This window comes from Tenrec ecaudatus, chromosome 12 (genome assembly GCF_050624435.1).
Source record: "Tenrec ecaudatus isolate mTenEca1 chromosome 12, mTenEca1.hap1, whole genome shotgun sequence".
NCBI classification, from domain to species: Eukaryota; Metazoa; Chordata; class Mammalia; order Afrosoricida; family Tenrecidae; genus Tenrec; species Tenrec ecaudatus.
In genome coordinates this window covers 111,124,378-111,144,047 of record NC_134541.1, presented here as the reverse complement: position 1 = coordinate 111,144,047, position 19,670 = coordinate 111,124,378, and the positions used below count along the sequence as shown (strand labels likewise).

Here is a 19,670-nt window from a genome sequence, read left to right as displayed (position 1 = left end):
ATGTCGACCCTGTTCGACCTCAAGAGCAGCGTGCTCAGGCAGGTGCAGGTGCGCCCCTCCTTTCGCCGCCGGACCGAGGAGGAGGAGGTCACCTCGGGCTCTGAGATCCCAGCGTCCTCCCAGGAGGCCCGGTGGGTGCCCTGCCCCTCCCTGGGGAAGGGTGGGGCGCCAGGGCCGACAACCGGCCTGGACAGTGGCGCAGTGGACACGGCACGCCCCCTGGGCCGGTCAGTTCCCCAAAACCAGAGGGTTGACCGGGCGGCCGCTCGTAGGACGCCAAGGGATGGCGGGGAGTTTTTCGCTCAGATGCGTCTGGTGCTGAAGAAGGGGGAGGAGCGCCAGCGCCTGCCGCGCCCCGAGGTGAGACCTGCCCTCCCCACACACCCCCCTCGCACCCTCCACACCCTGTCCTGCAGCAGGTCGCCGGCCCCACCCCACACCGTGCTCCGCTGCTCCCTCTGCCCTGCAGGTCCTCCTGCGCAGCGACTCGCCAGCCCCCGCTGAGCCAGTGGACCCCAGCCTAAGTCTGAGGACCTTAAGTCTGGAGGAGGTAAAGGGCCACCGGGGAAGGTGGCGCTGGAGCTAGGGGTGGGGATTGAAGGGCATCCGCAAACCTGGGATCCCTCCTGCCCCCCCGCCCAGGTGGAGATGCTGTATGAGGAGGCCTTGTACACAGTCCTGCACCGTGCTGGCACCCTGGGCCCCGACCAGGTGGACGACGAGGAAGCCCTGCAGGCCTATGTGGGCCAGGTGAGCCCGCCCCGTCCCACCCCAAGATGGTTGGTCGCAGTGCACACTTGCTCACCCCCGTCACCCCCACCACGCCTCTGCCTGGCCCCCCAGAGGGCTCAGCCACCCCTCACTGCCCTCAGGTGTTCAACCTCAACCCAGAGGAGCTCTCGGAGGCCGTGGGGCGTGTGAGGAAGGCCAAGGTGAGCTCTGTGAAGTTGCACTTGGTGGTGGGGGGGGTCCGAGGTGGCTCTTCCTGCCCTGGGCTCACAGTGCCCCTCCACAGGCTCCTGCCTATGCGCTCAAAGTCTCCGTTGTGCGGGCCAAGAACCTGCTGGCCAAGGACCCCAACGGTGAGTGGGCTGGTTGCCAGGCCAGGGTGCCCGGGGGGCTGGAGGCGGTCAGGTGACCAGGTGACATGCCTCGCCCCTAGGCTTCAGCGACCCTTATTGCATGCTGGGAATCCTGCCGGCCTCGGGCGCCCCGCGGGAGCCCACCCGCAAAGAGCAACGCTTCAGTTTCCGCAAGGGCGGCAGGCGCAGTGGCAGCAGCGGAGGTGCCCGGGACCCCCTGCCCGCCAAGTGCATCCAGGTCACCGAAGTCAAGAGCAGCACCCTGAACCCTGTGTGGAACGAGAACTTCCTCTTGTGAGCCCCCTTGTGACCATCCTGAGTGCAGGGTGGTGGGGACAGGAGGGTGTCGATTGCGGAGGGGTGAGATCCTGCTCTACCTCCTGGGCACACAGCGGGCGATAATACATGGCAGGGCCTAATCCAGTCCCAGTACCTTGTTCCCAAAGGAAAAGGCAGGCACCCCCCACCTTGTGTTTCCCCCCACCCCCTGCTGTGCCAGCCTTGGGCAGAGCCTGCCCAGGTCCTCATGGCCTCCTTGTCTTTGGCAGTGAGATCGAGGACGTGAGCACGGACCAGCTACACCTGGACATCTGGTATGGGCCCAGAGAGTGGCATGTCTGGTCAGCGGTGGCGGCAAGGACCCGGGCTGAACCAGGCCCCTGCCGCCCCCAGGGACCACGATGATGATGTGTCCTTGGCGGAAGCCTGTGGGAAGCTGAATGAGGTCATGGGCCTGAAGGGCATGGGCAGGTAGGGGCCTTGAACCCAACCCTGTGCCTACACAGCTGGCTCCCTGGGACCACTGACCAACACTCCCTCTTCCCTACCCAGGTATTTTAAACAGATCGTTAAGTCTGCACGGGCGAATGGGACAGCTGGCCCCTCCGAGGACCACACGGATGACTTTCTGGGGAACCTCAACATACCCCTGCGAGTGAGTGGGGGGGGGGAGAGGAGGAACTACATATTCACTAGTCTCAGGTTTCATTATAGCAGAGGGGCCCAGAGGAAGGGAACAGCTGAAGGGTAGGTCTGAGCCCCTCTGTCCCCACAGGAAGTGCCCGTGGCTGGCCAGGACCGCTGGTTCAAGTTGGAGCCCAGATCCAGCGCCTCCCGAGTTCAGGGCGAGTGCCACCTGGTCCTCAAGCTCATTACCACACAGGTGGGCAGGCATCAGGCCCACCCTGCCCTAATCCCCCCTCTGGGCAGTGGGGGGGGGAAGGGGGGAGAGACTCAACAGGGCTGGTGACAGCAGGTCCTGCCTTGCAGAGAGACACCAGCCTGAGCCAGAGTGGCCGCTCTAGCTTCACGTCCTACCTGCTGCTGCTTCAGAGCCTGCTGCAGTTTGAGCACCGCGCTGAGGAGGTAGCTGGCTGGTGTCCTGGGCCCCATATGCTAAGCTCAAGGGCCAGGGGGCTGGCAAGGACTTCCTCTCACCCCCCACACACCCCTTCCCCAGCCCAACTCCAGTAGCTGGTGTGGTGAGCTCAGCGGGCCAGCGACCACCATCCTCTCACTACATGGTGCCCAGGGCAACCTGTCGCCACTGCAGCTGGCTGTCTTGTGAGTGGGGTTGGGGTGGGCAGGCAGGGGCCAGCCTGGACGCCATTTCCCTGACTGGGTCAGCCCCCACAGGCACTGGCAGGTCAGCAGCCGCCACCACCAGACCCGTTCCCTGGACTACGGCTACCTGCTGGGACTGCTGGAGGACATGCAGGTGCTCTGGGAGGAGGCCGCTTCACTGCCCCAGGAGCAGGTGGGCATCACTGGCTGGACTCCGCCCACTGTATGGATGGGCCCCAGGAGAAGTCAGCCATACCCCAGCAGCAGTGTGCACCAGAGGTCAGGCAAGGCTGCTCAGGTTTCAGGGACAGCTGCTGGAGGGGAGACCCTGGGGTACACCAGGGTGCGTGAGCCAGAAGACTGAGTGTGGTGGTGCTGCAACTGCCTGGGGTGGGAGGCAAGGTAGGGAGGACAGCAGTGTGGGAAGGGAAGGTGTTCTGGGGTGACAGTGGGGATCCCACTGAGGGGCTTTAGCTCTCCCTCGCCTCCCCCACCCACCCCAGGAGGACAGCCTGGCTGACAGTTTCTTGGCTTTCTCTGAGTTTGCGCTCCGGCTGCTGCGCAGACTCCGGAGCTACTTTCCAGCCACCAACAGCACGGCTGTCTCCCGCCTGGAGCTTCTGCTCAAGTAGGTGCCTGCGGGTGGGCCCAGACAGCGAAGGCAAGAGGATGGACAGGGGTGGCCCCCTATCAGCAGAGCCCCGCTGTCGCCTCACCCAGGTGTCTGGGCAAGCTCCAGTTCTTCCAGGCTTCCCTCAAGACCTGCCCCTTCGAGAATGATCTGAATTTGGACATCGCGGCCACCCTGAAGGTACCCGGGGTGTGAAGGAGTGGGAGTACTTGGCCTTAACCCAACCCACCAACCCGCTGACCGCTCCTGCCCCGCCCACGCTGCCCACGTGGCTTCCGTTGCAGAGAGGCACCTGTGAGTGGTTCACCGAGCTCCTAGCCGCGAAGAGCCCCCGCGAGCAGGTGCTGCGCCCGGCGGGCCGGGCCGGGTGGGCCGGGCCGCGGGTCGTGCGTGCAGGGAACGAATGGGCCTCTCTTGCAGCCGGCGCCGCAGCGCCTCCTGGGGCTGGTGGAGCTGGCCGACGCCGTCTACGCGGACCTGCAAGCCGCCGACAGCATCTATGCCAGCCTCTTCCACAGGTGGGCGGTGCGGAGAGCGGGTCGGAAGCTGGGGGCGGGGCCAGTCAGCCCGACACAGAGCTGAGGTGATGGCCTCCTTTGCAGCGTCCTGAAGGTGGACTTCTTCACCCTCACCTTCTGGCAGCTGGAGCGTCTGGTGAGGAGAACCCTTGGGCCAGGCGTCCAGCTGGAAGAGGGGCGGCCCCCGGGTGGCCAGCGCTGACCCCGCCCTCCCACGCAGGTGGCCGAGGAGGCGCGCCTGCTGCTGGAGGAGCTGAGTCCCAAGATGACCCCGGAGGTGGCCACCGGGCTCTTTGAGCTGTATCTGACCCTGGCAGACACCCAGCGTCTCTGGAGCAGCGTCCCCGGCCAGTGGGTGCCTTCCCTCCACCTACCCTGAAGCTTCCTGGGCTCCCGCCCCCACCCCACCCCACCCCCCGGGCTGTGCATGCGCACACCTTATTGCTGACCGCCTGTCCCTCAGAGACAGCCACTCCCTGGCCCTGGCGAGCATCCACGTCCCCTTCTTGCCCGCCATCAAGCTGTGGCTGCAGGCTCTGCGGGACCAGACCCGGTGGCGGCTGCAGAGCGCCGTGGACGTGGACACGGTGAGTGGGTGCCGCCCCGCCGAGGTGGGGCTCCCGGGCGCCTGCAGCAACCCGGCCCCTCTGCTCTGCAGCTGGAGCCCGTGGACCTCGCCTCCAAGCACAGTGGCTCAGCCACCACCGCCGGCCTCTGCTTCAGCCACATGCAGGAACTCTGGCGGCGCCTGGCATGGCCGGACTCCTCCCAGGCCCAGGTCCTGGGCGCCCAGCTGGGCCAGGTGCGGCTGCCGAGACCTGGTGGCAGGGAGGGGTAGGGCACAGGGCGACAGGACCGGGAAGGCGGCTGCAGCCCCCAGTCCCTTGTCCCCTCTATGCAGGATCTGTGCGAGGCCGCCCTCTTCTACACGGGACTGCTGCGCAGGAAAGTGGACATGCAGCCTGGGGCGGCGGCCGAGGCAGTGAGTGACCTTGGAGGAACGGGGACGGATGGGGGTGCGTGAGTTTGCAACCCGCCTATCCTCCCTATCCCCGCTGCTCCCCAGCTCTGCGTGGTCCTCAGCGACTTAGAGCTCATTCGCAAGGCCGCCGGGCAGGCGCTGAAGGGCCTGGCATGGCCTGAGGGCGCCGGGGGACTGGAGATGGGGCTCCCTCGACCCCTGCTCGGCTGCTCGCAGACGCTGGACAACGACCTGCAGCTGGAGGCCCGCACTGTGACGGCGCACCTGACCTCCAAGGTGAGCGGGGCCGGTGCTAGGGTCCCATCTCCGCGGCTGCCCCCTGCTGACCGCCTCCTCCCCCCAGATGGTGGGCGATGTTCGGAAATACGTGCAGCACGTCAGCCTGTCGCCGGACTCCATTCAGAACGACGAGGTGCTGCCGGGGGCTGGGGCGCACAGCGGGGGCGGGGGGGGGGGGGCTCTAAGGGGAGGGGGCCCGTCCTGAGCAGCCCGCCCCACAGGCCGTGGCCCCACTCATGAAGAACCTGGACGACAAGCTGGCCCTGCTGAACGCCTCGCTGGAGAAGGAGAACCTGGCCAGGTGCTCTGGGAGCGGGCAGGGCGCTGGGTGTGGTCTGGGGTGACCACGGACGCCGGCCCGCAGGGCCCTAGAGGCCCTCTCTTGGAGAAGTGGGACAAGTGCTGGGGGAGTGGACAGGGGCGGGGGCTGTGCCCGACGTAACCGCGGACGCCCGCCGGCCTGCAGGGTGCTGGAGGCCCTCTGGGAGCTGTTGCTGCAGGCGATCCTGCAGGCGCTGGGCGCACACCGCGACGTCTCCTCCGACTTCTATGGCCGCTTCCACTTCGCGCTGGAGGTAGCCCCTGCCCCAGTCCCGTCGTCCAAGGCTGGCTCCCAGCTAGCCTTGGGGCCCAGCCCTCTGGAGGGCCTCCTGCTGGCGCCCCTGCCTGTCCCAGCAGCCCCTAGCCCCTCTCCTTAGCCAGGCCTCAGGTGGAAGCACGGCCCTGGCCAGAGCTTCCTGGGGGTCTGATGAGACTCAGGTGAGACCTGGAGATGCCTGACCTCCCGGTACAGAGGCTCCAGGAACTGGGGACCTCCCCCTGGTCTGTCCCGGGCCCCACCCAGGCTCGGCCCATGACCACTGCCGCGCCCTCCCCCGCTGCAGGCCTTGGTGAGCTTATTCCACGCCGAGGGCCAGGGTCTGCCCCTGGAGACCTTGCGGGATGGCAGCTACAAGGTTAGTGCAGCCACCTGAGCGTCCTCCTGAGCACCCCGGGGAGCCGCTGGCTGGTGTCGGCCCGCACCAATCTACCCACACACACCCCTGCGACCCCTTCCCTCTCCTCCCAGAGGCTGGAGGAGGAGCTGCGTCTGCACAGATGCTCCACCCGCGAGTGCATCGAGCAGTTCTACTTAGACAAACTCAAACAGGTAGGGCAGCCCAGGTGGGCGCTGGCGGCCCCGCCCCGGAGGCCCCGCCCCGAGGCCCAGCTTTCCGTCTCCCTGCAGAGGCCGCTGGAGCAGAACCGTTTCGGGCGCCTGAGCGTCCGCTGCTACTACGAGGCGGCAGAGCAGAGGCTGGCGGTGGAAGTGCTTCACGCTGCCGACCTGCTCCCGCTGGACGCCAACGGTGAGCGCGGGGACCTCGGGGTGGCTGGCCATGGGCAGGTCGGTGGGAACGGAGCCAACCCAGTACGCCCCGCCCCCAGGCCTGAGCGACCCCTTCGTGATCGTGGAGCTGGGGCCACCGCACTTCTTCCCGCTCGTCCGCAGTCAGAGGACCCAGGTCAAGGCCCGGACTTTGCACCCGGTGTATGACCAGCTCTTCTACTTGTGAGTGGCCAGGCGTGGCGTCCTGAGGGCTGCGTGCCACCCCAGCGGACCAGTGGGCTCTAAGCAACCGTGGGCTTGTGTTGTAGCTCCGTGCCGGCCGAGGCGTGCCGCCGCCGAGCTGCCTGTGTGCTCTTCACCGTGATGGACCACGACTGGCTGTCCACCAACGACTTTGCAGGCGAGGCGGCCCTCGGCCTGGCTAGCGTCAGTGGCGTGGCACGACCCCAGGCTGGAGGCGGCGTGCGTTCCGGGCAGCCTGTCACACTGCACCTGCGCAGGCCCAAGGCTCAGGGTGAGTAAAGCAGGAGTCAGGGCCGGTGGGTGTGGAGTGTGTGGAGGCGCCCCTGACCCAGTCCCACCCCCACAGTGAGGTCAGCGCTGCGGATGCTGGAGGGCCGCACCAGCAAGGAGGCGCAGGACTTGGTCAAACGGCTTCGGGAGCTGGACAAATGCATGGAGGCAGATGCCTGAGCCCTCACTGGCCCCAGCCCGGAACCCTCACCCGTGTAACACCCAAAACATCGTGCCCCTCCCCACTGCATGTGCCCTGCTGTGGCTGGATCTGTGGCTTTGCCCATGTGTTGGGGTGATGTGCCCTGTAAACCCCCCAGCCTACCCCCAAATCTGGATGTAGACTTTCAGGGGCCGAGAACAGAGGCTGTCCTGTGGCACAGGGATCAGACCAGCAGGTGGGTGTCCCCCACCACAGGTAGTGAGGCCAGGGGCCCTTGCTGAGCAGTTTGCATGAAACCAGAGTTCCTTCCAATAGAAACTGTGCCCTGTCTCTTAGAGCAGTGTGGTCCTGCCCCTGGGCGTGCTGGAAAGATCAAGGGACTGCAAAAGCAGGTGCCCACACTTTATCCCGGACGATGGACTATGCACAAAAGCTTTTAATTGTCAGGAGTGCAGTTTGTTTTCTGAAGAGGGGACAGGCCAGGTAGGTTGGGGGACCTGTGCTTTAGAGGAAAGATGGGTATACATGTGTAGGTGTGTATATGGGAGGTGAGAGCAGATGGCCTGGAGGCTGATTCTGGGCTGGTATCCTCCCTGTTCCCTCCCCCCTACTGGACATGGACGCTTGTAAGGATGATGGAGGTGGAGGTCTCTCTCCAACTGGCACGCACACTTGGGTCAGACCCCTGGTATCACTAAGCAGGGACATCGCCTTAAGGCTGGTGGGCCCTCAGAAGCACTCCTGAGGGGCAAAGTCTGCCTAGAGGGAGGCTGAGAGCCCCCAAGCCCAGGGGTTCTACATCAGGTGTGAACAAGCAGGCTCATCTGGGCTCCTTGACTCTCAGCTTCGAGGGGCTCAGGCCCTAGGGCAGGACCTAAGCAAGCCTAAATCTAGTGCTGCTGCTGGCTACTGGGGCCTAAACCACCAGGCCTGTCTCTACCCCACTCCCAGTGTCCTCCCTCTGTGAAAAATACAGATCTCTGTGACCCTCAGTCTCTTTGCCGCCTCCTGATTCCTTTCCAAACGCCTTCTGCGGTGCCTGTGGCATGTCCTGGCACAGTCTTCTCTTCCTCTGAGCTGCTGCCACCGCCGCTGTCACAACCTGCTCCATCCTTGGCACAAGGCTCCTGATCCTCATCCTCTTCACTGTCGTCACTGTCCAGAGGTGGCCTGAAGTGATCAGAGTGTCCCTCAGGGCTTTCTCCCAACCCAGCCCCAGGAAGGTCTCCTTGGCACACTTTCCAAGCCATGTACCAGCCCCTCTTCTCCAGAACCCCTTGCCAGACCCCCAGGGCCTTTGCTTCCCTTCCCCATTCAGAATCCCCAAGGCAGTGGGACCCAGGAACAGAGGACTTACTGGGTGCTGGCTATGGGCCTGTTGAGGTTTGCAAACTCCCGCCCTGAATCCACATCAAAGGGATCTGAACCGAGAGAGTAAATGGGGGGCAGTGAGCAGGTCTCAGGTGGTGGCAGGCTGTGGGGGCCACCACCCCTGCCAAGGTCTATGGGCCAGTTCTTACCAATTTCCTCCTCAGGGGGCTCCTTAGCACTAGCCAGGAATTCCTGTTCAGCCTGCAGCACCTCCTCTGGGCCACTGCAGGTAGCATACTTGTCCAGGAGTTGGCGGTTCAGGTCCAGAAAGCCCTTGCCCCACTTAAACTTCCGCAGCAGGATGACTGCCAGGTCAGAGAAGCCTGGAGGGGGGACATGGAGTGTCCACAATGCCCATGGCCCATTTCCCAAGAGGGTCTAGACTGCCCTGAGAACTGAGAGGTCCCTCCCCTTCCCAGCCTGGCCCACTCACCAGCACCCACATCAATCACTGTCCTCTGAAGCCCGCCAAGTTTTGCTCTTTGAAGACAATGAGTGTCCCCCGCCCCCAGCTGTCTGTCTGTCTGTCTGTGGAGCCTCTTCCTGGTCAAGACGGTGGAGGGGGACTCTGGGCCAAGTGGATACAGCTCTTCGCTGAGTTCTGCAGACACTGCATTTCCCACACGCTGGCCCTCTCAACATCAAGTGCTCCCTCCAAGTCTCTGGGACCCGTTTCTTGTCATTTCTCTCGCTACCTCAAACCTTCTCCTTGGGCTATTGCACACACAACAGACCACGGGTCTGTGCCAGTGTAATTCTGGTCTGTGTTGCCCTCGTGGGACTCAAGTTCTGGCCCTGGTCTGGGCCTGAGCCAAGAGTGTTCCCAAGGTCTGCCTGTAACTGAGTGCTGGCCAGGGCACTCTCTGAGGCCAGAGCTCGAAGGGGAAACTAGGACCAGGGCTTCTGCCAGTCACTGGGTACCTTGTTGCAGCTGCTGGTCCAGACTGGGATACTCACCCAAGATGCAGAAGGTGGCTGCGAAGGCCTCCACACAGGACAGCTTGCAGGGACGGCCATAGTTCACAGGATTGGCAGCCACCAAGTAGGGTAGCAACCTTGGGTGCCCGCCACGCATCTTGCAAAATGGTGTCTCGTCCAGTCTGGCCCAGGAGCAGTCAATGACGGCGACCCCTGACTGGGCCACTAGCTCTCTGCCAGGGACAGCACAAGGCTAGGTTGTCGGAGGGGGTCATTACAACCTCTGTGCTGACCCTCACCCCCACCGTAGGAGACCTGACCTAACTGAAAATACAAGGACATCAAACCCCGGCCCCATTCACACCCCTCCAAGGGTCACTCTTGGAAGGGAAAAAGCCTGTTTTCCACACACATATATTCTAAGTTCTGCCACAGACACTAAGAGCGAATGGGACAGCCAGGTTCCTAGTCCACATGTGACCACCATGGGGGTGGGGGGCGGTGGACGGGGACGGTGTAGACATCTGATAAACAGGTACAAATCAGTGGGACCCGAAACGAATGAAGCACCAGACAGGTGGCAAGAGGCAAGTCTTTGCTGCTCCTTGCCAAGAGCCTGTCTGCCACTCTGGCCTCCCGCACGTACCTGTCCGCGGGGGATACATACTGAGTGCCCACGGGGCTGAGCACCAGGCCACCGAAGCGGTGGCCCAACCGCAGGCAGCGCACCAGGCCCAGGCGGGCGAGCTTGCGGCCCGTGCAACGCCGGGGGTCGCAGTGACCCAGCTCCCACATGGCCAAAGCGCAGGGCAGCTCCACGGCGCGCGGGCAGCCCTCATCCCCGGCCGCCTCTGCCTCCACGGACGCTGCACCAGGTGAGAGAAGGGGATCAGGCGTCAGGTGCGGGCCCCCGACCTCCGACCCCGCCTCGGCGCTCGCCCCAGCTCGCCTGTTGCTCACCGCGCAGAGCAGCGCCGACCTCCTCGGCGAAGGCCTCCAGGGAGTGACCCGCTGAACGCCGAGCGCGGCCGCCTTCGGCCACGGCCCGGGCTCCGCGGGCAGCCCTCCTGCGGCCCATGGCGGGGAAGCCTGCTCTCGCAGAGGCGCCGGCGAACTCCTTTCCAGCCAGCCGGCGTCCGCGAGCGTCTGCGCACGCGCGGGACCACCCCTCCGCTTCCGGCGCGCGCGTGACGTCACGCACTCACGTGACCCGGGCCGGCAGGCGGAGCGATGGCGGCGAGGATGCTGCGCTTCCTGCTGCTCTTCGGGCTCGCTGCGCGCGGTAAGTGGCCGGTCGGCCGTGGGTCCCCACTGCCCAGGCGTCCGCACCCGCCCTGCCCTCGCACTGCCCACCGGGCTCCCCCGCGCGCCTCACCCCTCGCTCCTCCTAGGGCCGAAACCCGCGCGGGGAGCCAAGATGAAGGTGGTGGAGGAGCCCAACACGTTCGGGTGAGCCGACTCGCCGGGCGGCGCGGGGCGAGGGGCAGCCAGGCCCCCCGCTGCAGACTGACCCCCTCATGCGTCCCGTAGGCTTAACAACCCATTCCTGCCCCAGACCAGTCGCCTCCAGCCCAAGAGGGACCCCTCGCCCGTGTCTGGTGAGTGCCGCGTCTTGGTTGCGCTAGGGTGCCTGGGTGCGGGATGGAGCCAGGAACTGGCCTGGGGACCTGACCAGGTGGAGCTGGTTAGCGACCGCTCAGGAACCTGTGGAATGGGCTGGGAGATCTGGGCAGCGAAGGCACAGAACGATGGAGGAGGCCAAGCAGGGCAGCCTTGCCTGAGCGATCCTGCTAGTTAAGGCCTGGTGGTCTCTGCGTTCGTTTGACCAAGCTGCTACTCAGAGTATTCTGTGCCAAGTTCAAACATGACCGCAGCCTAGCCGTTTCTTCCCTTTCCCGAGGTATTCGCTTAGTCGAATGCTCTTCAGGTGTAGTCCCGTGCTTTTCACGGGCAAACAGGCAGAGCCGTCCTCGTTGTTTATATGCGTTGGTATGCCTTGACATTCTTAGCAGTAATGATAGAGAGACCTCGGTGTTTTCTTTCTGTTGCTGGGATTCCCCAGGTGGTCTGCATTTTTTAGGCGCTCAGACACTAAGTGCTTTGGCAAGGCGATTGGCAGGCTTGGAATTGTCGAACCAGTGAATATGTGTGTTTTAAATGCAGACAGGGGATTAAACGTAAAAGTAGTTGTCCATGGTAAACAAGCAGCCATCTAGCTCAGAAGCAACAAAGCCCACCTGGAAGAAGCACACCAGCCTGTGTGATCACGAGGTGTCGAAGGAATCAGATATCAGGCATCAAAGAACAAAAAAATCTTTATCATTGTGAATGAGGGGGAGTGCGGCGTGGGGACCCAAAGCACATCTGTAGGCAACTGGACATCTCCTTACGGAAGGGTCGCAGGGAGGAGATGAGCGAATCAGGGTGCAGTGTAGCAACGATGAAACATACAACTTTCCTCTAGTTCCTAAATGCCACTATCATGATCCCAATTCTATATTACAAATCTGGCTAGACCAGAGGATGTACACTGGTATAGATAGGAACTGGAAACACAGGGAATCCAGGACAGATGACCCCTTCAGGACCAGTGGTGAGAGTGTCGATACCAGGAGGATGGAGGGAAGGTGGGGTAGAAAGGGGGAACCGATTACAAGGATCTACATATAACCTCCTCCCTGGGGGACAGACAACAGAAAAGTGGATGAAGGGAGACGTCAGACAGTGTAAGATATGACAAGATAATAATTTATAAATTATCAAGGGTGCATAAGGGAGGTGGGAGGGGGAAAAAACAAAAAGAAAAAAAAAGTTGCCCAAGTCCACTCTGTGGGGGGTCTGTGTTGCGCATGCAGAACTGACAAGTGAGTGAGTGTGTGCGCGCGCAGTAACAATGAGGTGGATAAACTCAGTAGACTATTATGGCAGTAAATGCTGAATAACGCATGAAGCAGAGATAGGAGAATGTGTATGAGTACTGTTTGGGGACTTGTCCTTCTATAGGATGAGGTTCAAAAAGCTCATAGAAAAATGGAACACATTCTATGAATCCGCCTTGGCCTGGGTGGCCCATCAGGGTCTCAGTGAGGTGGTGACATTTAAGCATAGAGGGGGACAGGGGCAGGATGTGGGTACCTGGAAGGAACCAGGTCTGGGGAAAGTTAGCACCCACAGGTTTGAGCCAGGATGCCTTGTGTGTGTGTGTGTGTGTGCGCGCACTGGGTGGAAGGTGCAGTAGGACATAAGCTCAGGGATAAAGGGTGCAAGTAACGCAGGGTCTTGTTTTAGGCCCTTTACACAAGCTTCGAGAAGCCCATGGTGGCACAGTGGGTTTAGCTTTGGGCTGCTAACAGAGAATTGGTGGTTCAGAACCATTGGCCACTCCAAGGCAGAAAGGTGCGGCCATCTGTCTATAAAGCCCTGGGCAAGAGTTTTGCCCTCTCCTAGAGCGTCACCATGTGATGGGGTCAACAACAGTGGGTTTAGACCGACTTTGAGCATCTTCTGTCCCCTTCCCACCCTCACACCAGACTCTATGACAGTGGTGCTCTTGGCTCATTGTCTCTTTAGTCTTCATCTCCATAATCTTCCTCATCCCTGTTTCTAATATCCTGCTTGGCTCGTGAGGAGGGTGCAGGGGTGTTGGTTGCAGAAATGCCTGGCATCCTGGCTTTGTCTGCCTCTTGGGGATGTGCTTGTGAGCGTGCAGGACTGCAGCCGTTTTAAGGGTGATCCGTTTGTAAGACAGCACTCTGTGATCTGCTTGGTGTGGACTTGATGCCTCCTGCTCTCTCAGGCTTTGTACAGGAGGGTCGGGCAGGTGGAAGGTAGACTTCCAGATGATGAATGTAGAATTCCTTTGTATAGACTGTTTTGTACTTATCGTGCTTTATGGCTTTGGGTGGCCTGCCAAATATCCTAAGAGTCTTGGCCTGTAGTACATGGTGAACATTGTGACCATCGCTTGGAAACTGAGATGACCCCTTGGGTCCCTGCCAGGCCTTTGCTCCCTTAGTTGGCCTCCTGAAACACAACTTGTTGGTGTTCTCTCTGCCCTTTGGAGCAGTTAAGCATTGGGCTGGCTGGCTTACTGCAGGGCAATGACCCAGTATTTAGGGTAAATCCATTGAGCATGTTCCCCTAAATGGGGAGATGGGCCTAGAAGTGCCAGGTTAAGCCATTTGGGGGAGACTATGTCATGTGGGGAGGGGCTGGGGTGCAGATCATATTGCCTCCAAGTTAGACTCAGGCAGGTCCCTCACCACCAAGTCCATGCTGTCTCCTGGCGGCTTCATGTGTCACAGAGGATGGTGGCTTCCTAGCTGTAATTTTGATGGAAGCAGCCTGCCAGGTGAAGGGCACCAATGAGAACCTGGCATTGCCTCAAGACCTTTTTCTCATCAAGTCAGAAGGCACCTGGGGCTGGGTGGTCCAACACAGGACACTTGATCAGTGGCTGCCACTGACTGGCGTGGAGAGGGCCTGGCCACCGTGAAGGTGGGTCTCTCTGTATAGCCAGAATGCTGGACACCTTGTTTCTGTGGCTGGGCAGAAAATGCTGCCGGGTCTCTTGGCCGTCTGTCTGGTGACTTTGACTGGAGGCCCCAGGTAGAGCTGAGCCCAGCAGTGCAGTCGCACCCCAGGCCCTGCAGGGAATTCTCCCAGGCCCGGGGCTGGGTCCTGACCCCTGGCTCCTGACTTCTGATGCACTGGTGAGGCTGGGTGTAGGTGGAGCTCCACAGCACACACTGCTTGCTGTGTTTTAAGACTGTATAACCAACACCACTTCAACAGTTCCCATTAATACCCACCCCGTGGGAACCCCTGGAGAGGTTTGGTGTGTGTGTGTGTGTGTGTGGTCAGGACCCACTGACGTGCGTGCTAACAGCAGCATCTGACTTGGGCTTGCCGTGTTGTAGGTAGCAAGGGGGTTTTCCCGTGTGGTTAGGTGCCGTCTTCGAGTCTAGAGACCCCGCATACGATAGAGCCAAAGACCGCTGGCCCTGTGCCATCCTTTCAGTCACTATGTCACAAGGATGGTTTTTCTAATAAGGAACCACCCTACACTCATGGGTGCAAATCCCCACAATATGGTGTGTAATTAATCCTTTGAATGTGCTGTAAGATTTAGTGTGCTAGTCAGAACAGGCTTCTAAAACTTCCTGGAAGAATTCCCTTGTCATCTTATCACACATTTCCACGGCCTTTTTTGAAATCCCCTCATATTTTGCCAAGTTTTGTAGATGTACTCTCAAGGTATAGTGTCCTGCCATTTTTCCGAATTGTCTGTGCCTGGTTTGGGTATTGGGAGAATGAGCCGGGGGCCTTCGCCCCACTTCATGTTTGGAAAGGCATAGGCAGAGTTGGGGTCTTGTGTGTCTGTCTGGGTGCGTCGGTGATTACCATGTGGGGGGTCAGTGGCTCACAGTGTATTTCTAAGGCCCTTTTTACTTCTACAGGCTCACTTGTGAGACCGCCACAGTCCCATCGTAGATGATGGTTTCTCTCTCTCTCTCATGTTTGTGGTTGTCAGCCTGACTGTTGGCAAAGAAAACCCAGCCACTGGTTCCCTCTCCCCCTGCCTGCTTTCCCTGAGGCACATGGGGCTGCTAGTCCAGGGGGGCGCCCCTTCCCTCTGAACACCGCTTCCCCTTTTGTAGCAGCTCACACTTGTTTTGAGTCCTGCTGTTGATTGCAGTCTCACGGGGTGTTCACACCTGTTCCAACTCTTTGTCTCTCTCCCGGCCTGCGTCCCGGGCCATCCCTGGCAGGCACTGCTCCAGTGATCTTTACAACAGCCAGGGTTGGCCCCCTCCTCCAGGTTCCTGTTTACCATCTCGACCTGGCTGCTCTTTGGCTGGAAAGTTGGGCCCCAAGGTGGGGTGGGGATGGGTTTACATTTCCTAGAAGTGCTTCGACCCCTGGCAGCGAAGCACGGGTGTGCTGGCGTGGTCTTTGAGCTCTCCCTCCATGTGGGCTTTCCTGGGTGGCGGTTGGCCTCTGTCCCTGTAGTGGGCAAAGGGCCCTGGGTGCTGCCAGCAGATGGCAGTCAGCTGCTCACCCAGCAGAAAGGCCTGGCAGCCTTCTTCCTGGAGCTGACAGACCAGGGACCCTGTGGCCCAGCCTGAGGTCAGGATCCGCTGGACTGGGTTGGTTTGGTGGTAGACAAAGGACATTGCATGCCACCATCTCTTAGTGCATCAAGCCTGGCCCAGCCTGGCAGTGGTGGTGTGTGCTGTAGTGGCCTGCCACTCTGCTGTGGCAGGGCCTGCCGCCAGCACTGTAACCATGGGCCTGCAGCCAGTGTGTCCGCCAAGCCCAGGCCATCCAAGCAGACATGCTGCTGGCCAGAAGCTGGGGCAGTGATGGGGTCCCGTGGCTTCTGAGAGCCAGGGCTGGGTGACCCTGCCTGGGCCTGGAAGGAGCTTCATGGGCTGAGCAGAGCACAAGCAGCACTCAGTAGGCACTTTGTGTTGGGGGAGGGGCCAGCAGATTTCACCTTCCGTGGCAAAGGTGAGGTTCCTTGCACGAGAGTGGGGGAGCACAGCACCGCCCTTGCCTCTGTGGGCTCTGCATGCAGTGCCAGTGGCCTGGCCTCGTGGTAGACTGCCCTCTCCCCGCAGGACCCAACCACCTGCTCAGACTCTCCGGCAAGTGCTTCAGCCTCGTAGAGTCCACGTGAGTGCAGGGTGGGCAGCCCCCAGGCCCCTGGGACACCCCCCCCACCTCCTGACCAAACTCTGCACTCGTAGGTACAAGTATGAGTTCTGCCCCTTCCACAATGTTACCCAGCATGAGCAGACCTTCCGCTGGAACGCCTACAGTGGGATCCTGGGGTGAGCGGTGGGCTGGGCTGGGGGCAGGGGGTACTACCCTCATTCCCAGCTCCCACGTGGTAAGCCCCTGTGGATGACCTGAGCCACCTGCTCCCCTCTCCAGCATCTGGCATGAGTGGGAAATTGCCAACTACACCTTCGTGGGTATGTGGATGCGGGATGGTGACTCCTGCGGCCCCAAGAGCCGGCAGACCAAGGTGAGGTCCCTGGGGTGAAGGGGGCGGGGCCCAAGATCCCAGGCATCCAGACTGGCAGCCCAACTCCATGCCTTTGCCCCCAGGTGGAGCTCACATGTGGGAAAAACCACCGGCTGGCCCAGGTGTCGGAGCCCAGTACCTGTGTGTACTCACTGACATTTGAGACGCCGCTGGTCTGCCACCCCCACGCCATGCTAGGTGGGACTCAGGAGACCGTTGGGGGGGGGGGCCTGGGAAGGGGGGATGTCTCTGCCACCCCATGCCATGTTAGCTTGGACTCAGGAGAGCGTTGGGGGGGGCCTGGGAAGAAGGGATGTCTGCCAGTCCCACACCATTGCTAGGTGAGACTCAGGAGAGTATGTGTGGGGGGCTGTCTTCGGCCGCCCCCCAATGAATGCCTCTGGCTGCAGTGTACCCAGTGCTACCCGAGGGCCTGCAGCAGAGGTGGGACCAGGTGGAGCAAGAGCTGGCTGATGAGCTTATCACCCCCCAGGTAAAGACCCCACAGATCCCCTCCCTGGCCACCCCCTCCCCCTCTCTAGATATCACCTCACCCAGGGGCTGGTGCCCCTCCCTCCAGGGCCACGCCAAGCAGCTGCGGAGGCTTTTTGAGGAGGCTGGTTACTTGAGGGCTCCACAGAGCCGTGGCCCCGCTCTGCAGGAAGGGGACTCACAGGGCCTGGTGTTTGACACTCTGGAGAGCTGCAGCCAGGTACGGGCAGGGGTGGGGAGGGGACGTGGTGGCCACTCACAGGTGCTGAGCCCCTGCTGCCCCTCAGGCACACAAGGAGCTGGCTCAAGAGGTGAAACGGCTTCGAGAGCTGCTTGCCCGGTCCGACAACACCCAGGCTGCAGGGACTACAAGGGCCCTGCCCACTCATCCCCCTCCCACTGGGACCCCCATGTACAGTCTCCCAACACAGCTGCGTGGTGACCCAGGACGACGTGGTGACACACTGTGACCCAGCCCAGGGACTACAGCATTTGAGTGCCTACACACTACAGCCAGCTCCCAGGAGCCAACCCCTGGCCACCCCAGAATCACAGACTGAACAAAGGTTCCAGGTTTTAATGACCCTGATAAAAGTAACTCCAGGGCGCATGTAAACTGTCACATAGACGCTAGAGTGTAAAACATTTACACAGGGGTTCACCATGGTCAACAACTGCATCATAGGTGCTACCTCCCAGATGAAGAAAAGTCCCTTCAAACAGCATTCCGTTCTGAATACTTGGATGCAGACCAGAGCCCTGGGGGCCTCCAGCACCAGGCAGGTGTTTTGTGGCTCCTAGACCTGCAGCACTGCTGCAGCCTGGGGACACAGGAGGACTACCCAAGCAGTAGGGACCTCGAGGACTGTGACTAATGGTGCCCTGGAGCCTGCCTGGGCCATCTTGGTCACCAGAGTGGGGACTCGAGGCCCCACCATTGGAATGTCAGCCCAGCTACAGACAGAACTGCCCGGAGAAGCTTATACACAGACTTGAAGCTCACTGGTTCCTCACGATCCCTGAACTGGACCTCTAGCTACAGATGCTCCTTGCTGGCCTGTCCTCCCAGAGATGCCGCTGGCCATAGCCAGGCCGGGAGCATCAGCATGAGTACAAACAAAGGACTTCAAACAGTGATCACAGTAGCACAAGCAGACGTCATCTCTACAGGCGAGCTAGTGAGGTGTCACCGTCACTAGCCCCAGGTGGGCCCACTGGAACCCAGTGAGGCAGCAGCCGCAGATGGGTGCGACCTGGTGGACATTAGAAAAAGTTTGTAAATTCCTTACTATATTAAATACATTCTAATCTGGTCACTGATAAAATTCTTACCTAGTCATTTTGCACATTTAAAAAAACACTATGAAAAGTCTTTGGCAAAGCCAGAGCAGGCAGGCTCAGTGCGGGGGCTCGGGCCCTGGCAGCTGGTCCGGTAGGGCCCCGGTGCCTGTCTGTCTGTCTTACAGTCCATCCAGAGAAGGATTCTGGCTGGCGGTCCCAGTCCCCAGCCAAGGCAGCCCCCTCCCTGCAGACACCTGGCCCATCACACCTTGTGCTCTGCAGTCACAGATCAGGGGGCCGGGGCACCCGGAGCTGGGCCAAGCGGCTCTGCTGCAAAGCACCATTGCCCATGACGGGTCTGAGGAACCACAGGGCAGACACAGCCGCTTCTAGAAACCAAGCTCCAAGCCGTCACCTGCCACATGCATTGTTGCCATTGGATCTAGCCACCGTCCTCTCAGGACAGGCAGTAATGTTAGCAACTGTCAGCCACCTCTCTTACACCTCTTCTTGGGAGAAGTGGCCACAGGTCATGTAGCTGCATGAGAGAGCTGTCCCCCGGAACACCACAGTGCTGGACAAAATGTTGCCAGCTGGCAGGCATGGGGGGCAGTGCTCAGAAAGCAGGTCCTTCGTGAAGCCAGGCACACAGCTAACAGGACATGAGTCTTCTCGGGCTCGCTTCGCTTTATAAATACCATCTGCACTGATTTGAAAACCGTAAAAACCCTAGTATTCTCTACTAGATAGATACTCCTTAGATAAGTACAAATTTCAGAATGTGAAATCTAAGATGTTTACCAGACTATGAGTTAACAGGAAACTGATAGGAAATATTTTAGAGTTCACAGTACACATAGAAAGCTTCGTATTATCGCATATTAAAAAATCAAAACTATAAACCTAGAAAGCAGCATAGAGCAATTTTTAACAACTAACTAAACCCCTTGGTTTTACAAAGTGCTTTCTGGAGACTCAGCTCCGAGTGTTCTAGCCAACAGCAGGGTCAGAGCGCCGCGCCCCTCTGCACTGAGCCCATCTGCACAGACGTCTAAAGGGTTGGGGAGCGCCAGGAAAGCGCCCACGGAAATGAGTGCACAGACAAGCTCCGGGTTGGTCCAGCTCCCGGAGGCAGGCTGAGGCGCGGGCCTGGTCACCACTGGTCAGGCTGGCCCTTGCAGTAGGAGCAAGCGGGCACTCTGGCGGCGCAGGGCTCACAGAGGGCACGGTGGGGGCAGGGTAAGGGGGCGGCGCTGCGGGCCCTCTCCCGGCACGCCAGGCACTGCTTCGCGTGCAACTGGACGATGACCTGCGGGGATGAGGGACTGTTGGCAAGGGCACTGAGGCCTGTCACCCACCACTCCCAGGATCAGAGGGAGGTCGCCTTCCAGGGAGGGGGAGGTGCTGAAAGGATGAGAATGGAGGCCAGAACCCACAAGACCTACAAAACCCATGGTTGGCCAGCCAGACCCCTGCCGCCCATGGTGTCCTGCCTGCCCCAAGCCCGAGCCGCA

At 60.7% G+C, this 19,670-nt stretch overlaps 4 protein-coding genes across 6 annotated transcripts in view; 2 read left to right on the top strand and 2 right to left on the bottom strand.

The window, feature by feature from the left end:
• Window positions 1–7,078, top strand: BAIAP3 (BAI1 associated protein 3). Its single transcript, XM_075528090.1, is given in 32 exon segments — window positions 1–131; window positions 273–360; window positions 470–550; window positions 643–750; window positions 873–932; window positions 1,016–1,082; window positions 1,163–1,376; window positions 1,631–1,675; window positions 1,755–1,832; window positions 1,914–2,016; window positions 2,137–2,244; window positions 2,352–2,447; window positions 2,542–2,645; window positions 2,718–2,838; window positions 3,149–3,273; window positions 3,366–3,456; window positions 3,561–3,617; window positions 3,697–3,794; window positions 3,879–3,930; window positions 4,015–4,145; window positions 4,258–4,381; window positions 4,453–4,596; window positions 4,696–5,052; window positions 5,120–5,188; window positions 5,277–5,356; window positions 5,522–5,630; window positions 5,940–6,011; window positions 6,125–6,205; window positions 6,284–6,404; window positions 6,484–6,607; window positions 6,694–6,899; window positions 6,975–7,078. Coding segments are annotated over 32 exon segments (3,549 nt in total).
• Window positions 7,079–7,482: 404 nt separating this feature from the next.
• Window positions 7,483–10,483, bottom strand: TSR3 (TSR3 ribosome maturation factor). Its single transcript, XM_075564523.1, is given in 6 exon segments — window positions 7,483–8,231; window positions 8,419–8,482; window positions 8,582–8,755; window positions 9,390–9,583; window positions 9,997–10,271; window positions 10,273–10,483. Coding segments are annotated over 6 exon segments (1,044 nt in total). The 5' UTR covers window positions 10,429–10,483; the 3' UTR covers window positions 7,483–8,050.
• A 56-nt stretch (window positions 10,484–10,539) lies between these two features.
• GNPTG (N-acetylglucosamine-1-phosphate transferase subunit gamma) lies at window positions 10,540–18,200 on the top strand. The gene is made up of 10 exons (XM_075564522.1): window positions 10,540–10,632; window positions 10,742–10,799; window positions 10,881–10,948; window positions 15,974–16,028; window positions 16,103–16,186; window positions 16,290–16,383; window positions 16,467–16,581; window positions 16,794–16,876; window positions 16,964–17,095; window positions 17,163–18,200. Exons 1-10 carry the CDS (start codon window positions 10,581–10,583, stop codon window positions 17,343–17,345), a joined length of 924 nt encoding a protein of 307 aa, XP_075420637.1. The 5' UTR covers window positions 10,540–10,580; the 3' UTR covers window positions 17,346–18,200.
• UNKL (unk like zinc finger) overlaps window positions 17,175–19,670 on the bottom strand; it is a 34,470-nt gene continuing 31,974 nt past the window's right edge. For all 3 annotated transcript variants that reach the window (XM_075564518.1, XM_075564520.1, XM_075564521.1), the window contains exon 15: window positions 17,175–19,465. In XM_075564518.1, coding sequence (XP_075420633.1) covers window positions 19,310–19,465 — 156 coding nt within the window. In that variant the 3' untranslated portion in view covers window positions 17,175–19,309. The remainder of the gene's footprint in view (window positions 19,466–19,670) is intronic.

Excerpts from the sequence above, each read along its gene's own strand:
- GNPTG (XM_075564522.1), top strand. The coding sequence starts at position 10,581 with ATGGCGGCGAGGATGCTGCGCTTCCTGCTGCTCTTCGGGCTCGCTGCG. Across the intron at positions 16,384-16,466 it reads CCAAGAGCCGGCAGACCAAG|GTGGAGCTCACATGTGGGAA; the intron begins GTGAGGTCCCTG and ends CTTTGCCCCCAG. Across the intron at positions 16,582-16,793 it reads CCACCCCCACGCCATGCTAG|TGTACCCAGTGCTACCCGAG; the intron begins GTGGGACTCAGG and ends CTCTGGCTGCAG.